Below are 12330 nucleotides of genomic sequence, written 5' to 3' on the forward strand. Positions count from 1 at the left end.
ACAGGGAAGCCGTCCGGACCCAGGGCCTTGCGCGACTGCATGCTTGCCAGCCCCCTGACTACCTCCTCCAACTCAATTGGGACCCCCAATCTCTCCACGCAAGTCAAACTCTGCCTGCAGTTTCCGGCGTTCGTTCAGCAGCTCCCCCTCTGGGGCCTCCGCGTATCTCCTGTCTACCCTGAGTATCTCTCCCACCAGCCTCTCCCTCTCCGCCCTCTCCTTCTCTCTGTGGGACCTGATGGAGATGAACTCTCCCCTAACGACCGCCTTCAAAGCCTCCCACACCACTGCCACCGTTACCTCCCCTGTGTCATTCGCTCCCACATAGTTCTCAATGCTCCTTCTTAGCTGCCCACACAGCTCTTCATCCGCCAGCAGCCCCACATCCAGTCTCCAGAGAGGACGCTGACCCCGCTCCGCCCCCAGTCGCAGGTCCACCCAGTGCGGGGCATGGTCCGAGACCGCAATGGCCGAGTATTCGACCCCCTCCACCCTCGGGATCAGCGCTCTGCTCAACACAAAGAGGTCTATCCGCGAATAGACTTTATGGACGTGGGAGAAAAAGGAGAACTCCTTTGCCCTTGGCCGCGCAAACCTCCACGGGTCCACACCCCCATCTGGCCCATGAACTCCCACAGGGCCCTGGCCGCCGCTGGCCTCTTTCAAGACCTGGACTTGGAACAGTCCCAAGATCGGATCCAAGACCGTATTAAAGTCCCCTCCCATAATCAGGTTACTTGACTCCAAGTCCGGGATCCTACCCAACACGCGCCTCATGAAGTCCGCATTGTCCCAGTTCGGGGCATACACATTCACTAGCACCACCCGGGCCCCCTGCAGCTTGCCACTCACCATTATGTACCTGCCCCCCTTGTCCGCCACGATGCTCCCCGCCTCAAATGCCACTCGTTTACTAACCAAAATTGCCACCCCTCTGGTCTTTGAGTCTAACCCCGAGTGAAACACCTGTCCCACCCACCCTTTCCTTAGCCTCGTCTGGTGCTTTAAGTGAGTCTCTTGCAACATGGCCACTTCCGCCTTCAACCCCTTTAAATGTGAGAACACGCGGGACCTCTTGACAGGCCCATTCAGGCCCGTCACGTTCCAGGTGATCAGCCTGATCGGGGGTTGGCCACCCTCCCATCCTGCCGACTAACCATCTCCCTTTTTCGGCCAGCCATGTGCCCCGCCTCCCGTTTCCAACCCTCTCCTCGGTGGCCCCCCAGCCCGAATCTCCACCCATCCACCCATTCCCCTTACCAGGCTCCCCTTCAGTCCGCAAAGCAGCGCCCCCCCCCCCCCCCCCCGGCCAAGTATCCGCTTAGCTCTGATTTCCCCTCCACTGTGCTTCCGTGAGTCAGCTGACCCCGGCCACACCCGCCTCTATATGCCGACCCCAAACTTGTTGCCTCCTTCGGGCCACCCAACCCCCCCCCCCCCCCCCCCCTGCCGGCCCCACTCCTGGTTCTCTCCATGCAGCACTGGGGGGGAACCTCTCCAGTGTCCGTTCCCACACCGGTCTCAGCCACCAAGTGCCGCCGCCGTCCCGTTTAGCGGCCCGAAATACCGATCTCGGCGGGAGCTGCCATGAATGCGACCTAGCTGGTCATGGCCGCCACCAGAAGTCGGCTTAAATACTATTGACATGAGGCTGAGTTATTGAACTTGGATGGAATGTTGGACATTGTCGCCTAGAATGCAGCTCAGACAGATGGTTATGGAGGTCACATCAAATTAGTTGGAGTTACTCTGCATGTAACTGTGCTAAAATTGGCCTGGGGACACTTGATGTAAGTGAAGAAGGAAACTTTATTTTTGAATGGTGACTCTCGCCATCCAAAATGAGCAAAAGAAATGTGCAATCTGAAAGGTTAATTACACGAACAACAGTTTAAAGAGAAATCAGCTTTTAGCTAGTCATTCTTACTACTCGTTCTCTGTAAGGTGACTCTAACTCAAAACTCGGGTGGTTGTGTGGAAATAACATTTTTTTTTGTTTTAAAAAAAAAAAATGTATTTAAAACAAATTTGTAACATTTACAGAAAAAAGGCAATAAGCAAAGACCCTTAACATGGTGAAAACAAACATAATAAGGCACTTCCCCTGTCAGCTCTGTTTGCACAGCCCACATATGGTCACCTAAACTAAAGTGCCCCCCCCTCCCCCCTGGATGGCGCTGCTGCCGGTATCCTAGACTTCTCCCTGAAAGTCGACAAGTCATTTCCCCCTACGGTTCCCACCCCTGGCCCACTTGTGTCTCCCCTCCCCTACCTCACAGCAGTCCAAAAGCCTGAACTCCCAGGTCAGCCATCTGCTTGGCCCTAGCTAGCCGCTACTCCTGTGCGCCCTGGTGCCCCCGACTTACGCTAGCCTCGCTGACCCCTACCCTTGGCGCCTGTCTGACTACCACCCGACCACTCTGGGCACGAAGAAAAGACCCATTAACCTGATTGCATTCCTTAGTGAGTAAACAGCTACTCTGTAAAGGGCATTTACATAGCCCTTAACCAGCCCAGAGCCAGTCCCCCAGAACAGAGGCCCGGTTCTCCCACCGAAAGATACTGACTGCAAGGGCCCCCCTTGCACACACCCCCCCCCCCCAAATGCAAACTCCCGAAACAACCGTCCCTCCAGTCCATATTCTCTGCCAAGACTAAGTACCTTCTTGAATGGAGCAGTACAGTACAGATTAAATTAACAAACCGCCACCGCATCACATCTCTGGAAGCCTAAAGTCTTTCCAGTTTCTTCTCTTAGTCCAAACCTGATCAGGACAAATTAGATTCACAAACCGCCGCCACTGTGCAACACTGGAAACTAAGTGTCCTTCAGTTCAAGTCCAGTTTCTTCTCTTTAATAAAAGTCCAAACCTGATCTGGCGACTCAAAGTAGTAATGATGCTCTTCGAACGTTACCCAAAGCTTCGCAGGATACAGCATTCCAAACCTCACCTTTTTAAAGAGGGCCACCTTTACCTCGATGAACTCTGCACATCTCTTGGCCAGCTCCGCTCCCAGGTCCTGGTATATGCGCACCTCACAGTTCTCCCACCTGCTGCTCCGCTCCGCTTTGGCCCACCGTAGCACACGTTTCTTGTCTGAAAGCCGGTGGAAGCGAACCACCAGTCCCTCGGTCGATCGCCTGCCTTGGGCTTCCTTGCGGGGGCTCTGAGCGCCCCATCCAGCTCCAGGGGTCGAGGGAAGGCCCCCGGCCCCATCAACGCCTCCAGCATACTCGCCGCGTATGCTCCCGCGTCCAATCCCTCACTGCCTTCAGGAAGGTCAACGATCCTTAGGTTCTGCCTTCTGGCTCTGTTTCCCAGCTCCTCAAGCTGCTCCTGCATCCTCTTTTGGCGAGCGTTCAGTTCCTCCACCTCGTGCTCCAGCACCGTTATCGTGTTTTCCTGACTGGAAAGCTTCGACTCAACCTCCTTGATTGCCTTCTCCTGTGTCTCGACCATTTGGTTCATCACCGCTCTCATCGGGTCCAGCGTGTCTCTTTTCAATTCGGCTAAGCAGTTCTTGAAAAACTCCATCTGCTGCTCCCTTGGCCAGTGAGCCTCAGCTCTCTGGTCCGTGCCGTCCGCCATGCTTCGCCGCCCGGTCTGCTGTCCTCGCTGCTCCCGGTTCGATCGAAGTCGCTTCTGGTCCAGGCGTCCATACCCCGGGGGGGTAAACCTCTTCCCTGTTGTTTCCTCCACCGATTCAAGTCGCAAAGTCCCGAAAAATCAGGTCGAAAAAGGTCTGTTAGCACATCACCGGCGGGAGCGATCGGACTTGCGACCTATTTCATCCTGGCCGCCACCGGAAGTCCCTGAAATAACATTTTGATAACATTTCGGAAGTTGCTTTATTTTTGAAATTTTGAACACTATCAATTTGTGATGTCCAAATGTATATCGAAAGCAGTGATCATCTCTCATTTTACTGGATAATTGATAATTTCTTAATTGAATTAGTAGAAGTTGAATGTCTGTTTAGTTATCATAGAATCCCTAAAGTGCAGAAGGAGGCCATTCGGCCCATCGAGTCTGAACCAACCCTCTGAAAGAGCACCCAACCTAGCTCCATGTATATTTCCGTGTAATTTATCAACAAGGATGACACTATCAATGAAAGTACATTGGCTAAGTTCTTGTGTTATTCTCAGTGTGCCAAAGGCTGTGATGAATTTCCTCGTCAATTATGTGAAGGACAATCTCCAAAGTGAATTGGTTGGTCAACTCTACAAGTCAATGTTGCTGGAAGACCTTCTTACTGAATCCGAGGATATGGCCCAACGCAGGAAGGAGGCTGCAGACATGCTAAAGGTACTGTTTTGTGAAATTTAAAAACTCTTATAAATATCGCAAAGTGGAGTCTTTTGTGACTAAAGTTCATAGAATTGTCTTCCTAATCTGTGAACTGTTATTCTTAACAAGAATAGGCAGTCTGTAGGCTTCTATGGAAGTTGTGTTTTTTATCCAGCTATATGCATTTCCATATAGGAATGGCTGAAGTCAGAGACTCGCTCCAGGGAGTCATTGCCATGAACCAACATTTTACTTTCTGGAAAAACTGACCAAGTCTTCAGTGCACTGCTCTACCATACTATTCATGCGTTGTCTTAACCAAATGATAGAAGGGCTATAAGCCAGGAGGAGGCCATTTGGCACGGCACATTGTGCCTATGTCTGCTCCCTGCAAGAACAACTCACCTATTCCCACTCCCTCGTATTTTCCCCGTAGCCCTGCAATGTTTTCTCTTCAGATAATTTTCTAATTCTCTTCGAAGGCCTTGATTTAATCTGCCACCACTACACTCTGAGGCAATCCATTCTATATCCTAACCACTCACTGTATTAAAATGTTTTTCCTCATTTGCCATTGTTTCTTTCTCAATCATCTTAAATTGGTGTCCCCTGGCTCTGGATCCTTCCTCAGCCCAGATCCCTCATGATTTTTGAACACGTCTATCAAATCTCCTCTTCTCCAAGGAGAACCCCGCATGATGACCATAGAATTTACAATGCAGAAGGAGGCCATTCGGTCCATCCGAGTCTGCATCAGCTCTTGGAAAGAGCACCCTACTTAAGCCCACATCTCCACCCTATTTCATTTTCATTTCATTTCATTTTCATTTTTCATTTCATTTCATTTTCAGTAACCCAGCAACTCCATCAAACCTAAGGACAATTTAGCATGGCCACTCCACCTAACCTGCACGTCTTTGGACTGTGGGAGGAAACCGGAGCACCCAGAGGAAACCCACGCAGACACGGGGAGAACGTGCACACTCTGCACAGCCAGTGACCCAAGCGGAAATCAAACCTGGAACCCTGGTGCTGTGAAGTCAGAATGCTAACCACTATGCTACCGTGCTTCCCTCCTGCAGGACCCTACATGTGCTGAAGTTCAAAACATCACAAAACTTGCTAATCATCGCTTCTCGGCCTTTTGGCTCAGTTCAAGCGTAGCGCTTCTTGGCCTTTTGGCTAAGATGAGCGTGGGATCAGGTGTAATGCCTGGATCTGGTATGTCTCTCTTGTGGAGACCATGAATTGGATTCAATTTGAATTGGATTTTGGAGCAGGCAAGGAGTTGGATTAGGGATTCACCCCTGTCCGCACTGTGAGCTCTGCTTTGTAACTCTGATTAAGTAATGGAAAAAAAAACCTTGCTAATCAATTGCCAGTGGCTCAATGGCCAATGCAAACAACAAGGGGGCAGAGGGCAACCCTGTCTAGTCCTTCCCTGGAGCTCAAAGTTTGATGACCGTATTCCATTCGTGAGCAATGCTGCCACAAGTCCATGATGTAATTCTCCCCCAACCCAAAACCTCTCAACATATAAACCAGATAATTCCACTCAATTGGTCAAACGCTTTCTCTGCATCCAAGGAAATGACCATCCCATCTCGGGAACATTTATGAAAAGCTTGTATCACATTAAGAAGCCTTCTATTATTACTCGAAAATCTCCCCTTAATAAACTCAGTCTGGTCCTCCGATATAACTGTCGGAAGGATGTCTTTTAGCCTTTTGGCCAGAACCTGAAATAAAAGTATCAACTTGATATTCAGAAGAGATATTGTCTATCGGAGGCACACTCCTGGATCCGAAAGCCCCATTTATCTCTTCTGTCTTCATAACCCGTTTCCCTCCCACAAGTCGCACAGAGGGCACCGCCCTAGAGTCGGCCTTTTTCTTTGGTGAACAGGCTAAATGCTTTGTTTATTCCTAAATTTGTACAACTTCTGCCTCACATGCTTTTAGCTTTTCTCAGCCTACTGAGTCAATAAGGAGTTCAAAGCCACTCTTGCCGCACCAGCCTCTTTTAACAACTTCTTGTTGGGAGTCTTATCGCTCTGCCTTCGCTGAGCAACCCTCCAGCCTCAACTGGTTCTCCAGCATCTTGCCCCTTTCATTAGCTTCATACAAAATAATCAACCCCCTCACATAAGCCTTATACATCTACAAAATAGAGGGAGAGATACCTGGGGTTGGGGTACAACGATCAAAGAACAATGCAGTAGAGGAACAGACCCTTTGGCCCTCCAAGCCTGGACTGGTCATGATACCACCCTTTGCCAAAGCCCTCAGCACTTCCTAGTGCCATATCCTTCCATGCCCATCCTATCCATGTATTTGTCAACATGCCTTTTGAACGCCGTTAATATATCTGCTTCCACAACCTCCCCTGGCAGCGCATTCCAGGGCACTCACCACCCTCTGAGCAAAAAACTTGCCTTGCACATCTCCCCTAAACTTTGCCCCACAGACCTTAAACCTATGTTCCCTGGTAACTGACCCCTCCATCCTGGGAAAGAGTGCCCTCCCACCCACTCTATCCATGCCCCTCATAATCTTGTAGACCTCTTATCAGGTTGCCCCTCAATCTCCGCCATTCTAATGAAAACGTCTGAGTCTATTCAGCCTCTCCGCACAGCTAACACCCTCCAGACCAGGCAGCATCCTGGTAAACTTCCTCTGCACCCTCTCCAAAGCCTCCACATCCTTCTGGTAGTGTGGCGACCAGAATTGTGCGCAATATTCCAAGTGTGGCTGTACGAAGGTTCTATACAACTGTAGCGTGACTTGCCAGTTTTTATTCTCGATGCCCCTTCAAATGAAGGCAAGCATTCTGTATGTTTTCTTGACTACCTTGTCCACTTGTGTTGCCACTTTCAAAGATCTGTGGATCTGTACACCCAGATCTCTCTGACTTTCTATATTCCTAAGAGTTTTGCCATTTGCTATATATTTCCCCTCTATGTTAGACCTACCAAAATGCATTATCTCATTTGTCTGGATTAAAGTTTATTTGCCATTTCTCTGCCCAAGTCTCCAACTTATCTATGTCTTGCTGTTTCCTCTGACATTCCTCAACACTATCTGCCACTTCACTAACCTTCGTGTCATCTGCGAACTTACTAATCAGATCAGCTACATTTTCCTCCAAGTTGTTTATGTATACTACAAATAACAGAGGCCCCAGCATCGATCCCTGTGGAACACCACTGGTCACAACCTTCCATTCAGAAAAACACCCTTTTACTGCTACCCTCTAACTTCTGTGACCGAGCCAGTTCTGTATCCATCTTGCCACCTCGCTTCTGATCCTGTGTGACTTCTGCCATGAGGCACCTTGTCAAAGGCTTTACTGAAGTCCATGGAAACAACATTCACTGCCCTCCCCATATCAATCAAACTAAGAGAAAAATGTTTTATTCTTTTTTAAAGTGTTAAATTATGTTTCTCTTATCGGGAAGCATTAAACCTCGAGCAAAACGTCCCAAGAAAAACGGGGCATGGTCCAAGATTTCAGTGCTACCTATGGAGCTGAGGACACCAGGTACACGTTTGTCCTTGGCATAAAAAAGTAGGCAATTATAGTATCACATTAATGCGGGGCTGAAAAAAAAGTTTTAAGTCCCTACCTGCTAAGGAAACATGCTGGTACAGAACATTCTCCTGAACACATACTACAACTCCTGACACACTACAAACCCTTCATTTTATACTCTTCTGTCTATTTTAGGATAAATGAAGCCCCCCATTATATCTACTCTAATTCTTGCAGCACAGTGGTTAGCGCTGCTGCCTCATCGTCACGGACCCAAGTTCAATTCTGGCCTCGGGTGACTATCTGCGTGGAGATTGCACTTTCTCCCCGTGAACCAAGTCACTCATCGATAGAATGAGATGCACAGGAGCTCCTGCATTAACTGTAGGAGGAGGATCTACTAATATCGCCATCCTCAATGATGTGGGAGCCCAGCACGTTAGTGCAAAAGACAGGTCTGAAACATTTGCACCCATCTTCAGCTAGAAGTGCCGGTTGGATAATTATCTTGGCCTCCCCTTGAGGTCCAAAGCATTACAGATGCCAGTCTTCAGTCCACATGATATCAAGAAGCAGCTGAAGGCACTGGATACTGCAAAGACTATGGACGTTGACAACAATCTGGCAATAGTACTGAAGACTTGTGCTCCAGAATTAGCCATGCCCCTAACCAAGCTGTTCCAGTACATACACAGCACTTACGCCTACCTGGCAATGTGGAAAATTGCCCAGGTATGGCCTGCCTACAAAAAGCAGGACAGATGTAACCCCATCAATTACCTCCCCATCAGTCCAGGCTCGATGATTAGCAAACTGGTGGAAAGTGTGCTGAAAGTGCCATCAAGTAGCATTTAGCAAAACCTGCTCACCGATGCTTAGTCTTGGTTCTGCCAGGGGAGATCAGCTCCCAACCTCATTTGCCACGCTAAATTGTCCTTGGTGTTCAGAAAAGGTTAGGAGTGTTTATTGGGTTAGGGGGATATGGTGGAAGTGAGGGCTTAAGTGGATCGGTGCAGACTCGATGAGCCGAATGGCCTCCTTCTGCACTGTATGTTTTAAACCAATTGAGGCATTAAATTTACAGTGCAGAAGGAGGCCATTCAGCCCCTCGGGTCTGCACCGGTCCTTGGAAAGAGCCTCCCTACTTAAGCCCACACCTCCACCCTATCCCCGTAACCCAATAACTCCACCTAATCGTATTGGACACTAAGGGCAATTTAGCAGAGCCAATCCACCTAACCACATCTTTGGACTGTGGGGGGAAACCGGAGTACCTGTAAGAAACCCACGCAGACAAGGGGAGAACATGCAGACTCTGCACAGACAGTGACCTAAGCCGGGAATCGAACCTGGGACTCTGGAGCTGTGAAGCAACAGTTCCTCAGGCTAGTGCCCTAGGCCCAGACGTTTTCAGTTGCTTCATCGATGACCTTCCCTCCATCATAACGTCAGAAGTGGGGATGTTCGCTGATTATTTCGCATTGTTCAGCACCATTTGTGACTTGTCAGATACTGAAGCAATCCGTGTCCAAATGCCTAAATTCAGCAAGACCTGGACAACATTCAGGCTGGGTCTAATGAGTGGCATGTCACATTTATGCCAAACAGATACCAGGCAATGAGCATCCCCAACAAGAGATAATCTGACATTTCCCATGACATTCAATGACATTAGCATCACTGAATCACCCACTATCAGCATCCTGGGGTTACCTTTGACCAGAAACTGAAGTGGAACAGCCATATAAATTTAGGTGCTTCAAGAGCAGATTACAGGCTGAGAATTCTGCAGAGAGTAACTCAATTCCTGACTTCCCAAACTTGTCCACCATCTGCAAGGCACAATTCAGGAGTGGACAGAATGCCCTCAACCTGCGTAGATGGATGTAGCTTCAACAACACTCAATAAGCTTGGTTCCATCCAGGAGAAAGAAGCCTGCTTGATTGGCAACCCATCCACCACCTTCAACATTAATAACGTTAACTCCTTGCACCACCAACACACTGGCAGTAGTGTTTGCCAGCAACTCATCCAGGCTCCTTCGACAGCACCTTCCAAACCCATAACCTCTATCATCTAGAAGGACAAGGGAAGCAGATTCATGGGAACACCACCACCTGCTAGCCCCCCTCCAAGTTGTACCCCATCCTGATTTGGAACTATATTGCGGTTCCTTCATTGTCGCTGTGTCAAATCCTGGAACTCCCTATCAGCACCGTGGATGTTCCAGCAACACAGACTGCAGAGGTTCAAGAAGGTGGCTCACCACAACCTTCTCAAGGACAAGTGGGGATAGACAATAAATGCTGGTTTAGCCAGCAACACCTATACCATGAATTTTTTTTTTTAACAACTACCTGCCTTGCAGTCACCCATTCCTTCTCTGCCTGTATATCTTTAAATTACAAGGTGACCATATGTAAAATGTGCTATCCATAAAACACTCATGCCCATGGATTCTTTGCTGTGATGCCAGCTGCTGCTGAAGCTCCGAGACCAGGAGCATGAGCTATTGAAACTGTCAACATTTGCTGCTGATGTGATTGTCCAAAATATGAGAAGCATCCTGGAGTTTCCACATGTGCACTTCCTGTGTCTGAGCTGTCCCGCCATTCCTCTGTTTATTAGATTGATTAATTTATCAGGAATAATCAAAATACTCATCTTACTGTTTTATTTACTAATCTACTACCTGTGTTCATCAAGTACAATTCAGTTGCTCAGGTGGCAAACTATAGTCTTCAATCCATTTGATAATCTTCAAGCTATTTATCCAAGATTTACTCTTTTACCACTGAAAGGTAATTTAGACCAGACCCCTGAGGAAAGGGATACAAAGATGCAATACTCACCAGTCAATCAACCCGAGGCCTACCTGTCATGTCACACTTTCTATTTTAAATTTGTGCACATCCCTGGTCCACTCCTGATGATTCTCTCTCCAGGTGGTATAGGTAATAGAGTAGTTTTTAAATTTTATTTTGTTGGTAAACTCTTTTATCTAACTAGATGAGGCAGAACAATGAAAACAAAAACATTGTCAATCCAAATATGTGCAGAAACTGACCCTAAATGTTTCCTCTCCTCAAACAGGCCTTACAACGAGCCAGCCAGGTTATTGCAGAAATACGGGAAACACATCTGTGGTGAACCTGTTGGCCACATGTCGTAAAGTTACTTTGATGGATACATCTATTACTTGAATGCTGCTGAATTGAAAAAGGCACTGTTTATTTGCTTACTGTGTAAAAAATGTATTTATGAACTTTCAGCTATGGTGCTGTGAAGGAAACCACAGAAACCCAATGCCACAAATCTCAAGCCCTTAATGTAGTATTTCCTATTGAACTTGTGTAATATTTGCTTCATAGTCCTGTGGTGGTAGAAAACACAATGTAAGATTAAATTGGAAAATAGAAATCTTCGGAATCACAAAATCAACTGATCTTGCCTCCATTCCAACTTTTTGATCTCTCTGCAATGTCTGCTCATTAGGTAAGCAATTAAGCTTGTACAGTCCATAAGTGCTTAAAAGAAATAATAGTTTGGCCATTTTTGAATCACTTGAAATCACCACTTTGGTGGTCCCGTTAGGTGCATGAAAGAGTTTTTATCTTATTTGTAGGTGTCCATATTATCAAGAGCACATGACCAATGACCAAATGTCAATGTTTGAAGATTTCTTCATGGTCTGCATCAGTTACCAACCTGCAGATTTAATAAATGCTAATATCTTTCTGCCATGTTGTTCATGAGGCGGGCCAAATTATAGCAGAAATGAAGGCTCAGGAATGAATGAAAACTGTAAGCGGAGGCAGTGAACAGCAGGCTAATTGCCTGTTGAGCTTGAGATGTAGGGAGCCAGTTACATGATTGGCTGATTTTGAGAGGATCATGAAGTAAGCAACAGCATACCATGTGGCCGTAAATTAAGACTTATCTCATTTTTGTTGTATCTATTGGGCTGGGTGTGATTACTGAAACCCCCCCACCACCACCAAACCAGGGCCATCTGATCCCTGTCCCAGGTTGACCTTTGACACACTGCTTACCTTTGTTCTGCCATTAACACATTCTGATCTCTGAATGTGCCACTATCAGTACCCTTCTTAGCCATGATCACCACCTACATTCCCTTTTTCTTTTTGTCCACAATATCTTTGTCAATCTGTCCTAGCCTCCACCTGTTGCTGGCCCTCTATCCAGCCCTGACTAGTTCTCTCCCCCCTACAGTATAAATCCTATCCTATTTCCAGTTCTCTTTAGTTCTGACCAAGAGTCATGCAGACTCGAAATGTTAGCTCTGTTCTCGCTCCACAGATGCTGTCAGACCTGCTTTTGGCCCAAATAAGTATTCTTTATATAAGTGCACAGAGTATAAGGAACAAATTGAATGAATTGCAGGCACAAATCCAACTTGGCAGGTGCAACATGCTAATCATTACTGAGATACGGCTACAAGATGGACTGAAAACAAAATGTAACAAGTTACAAGGATTATAGAG

At 47.4% G+C, this 12330-nt stretch overlaps 1 protein-coding gene across 5 annotated transcripts in view; it reads left to right on the plus strand.

Annotated features, from left to right (window-relative positions):
- Nucleotides 1-11566, plus strand: part of dnm1l (dynamin 1-like) — a 92542-nt gene extending 80976 nt beyond the window's left edge. For all 5 annotated transcript variants that reach the window (XM_072484558.1, XM_072484556.1, XM_072484557.1 and 2 more), the window contains 2 exons: nt 4151-4310; nt 10919-11566. In XM_072484558.1, coding sequence (XP_072340659.1) covers nt 4151-4310; nt 10919-10975 — 217 coding nt within the window. In that variant the 3' untranslated portion in view covers nt 10976-11566. The remainder of the gene's footprint in view (nt 1-4150; nt 4311-10918) is intronic.
- The last annotated feature ends 764 nt before the right edge of the window (nt 11567-12330 follow it).

The sequence above is a fragment of the Scyliorhinus torazame genome, chromosome 19 (genome assembly GCF_047496885.1).
Source record: "Scyliorhinus torazame isolate Kashiwa2021f chromosome 19, sScyTor2.1, whole genome shotgun sequence".
In the NCBI taxonomy this organism is placed as follows: domain Eukaryota; kingdom Metazoa; phylum Chordata; class Chondrichthyes; order Carcharhiniformes; family Scyliorhinidae; genus Scyliorhinus; species Scyliorhinus torazame.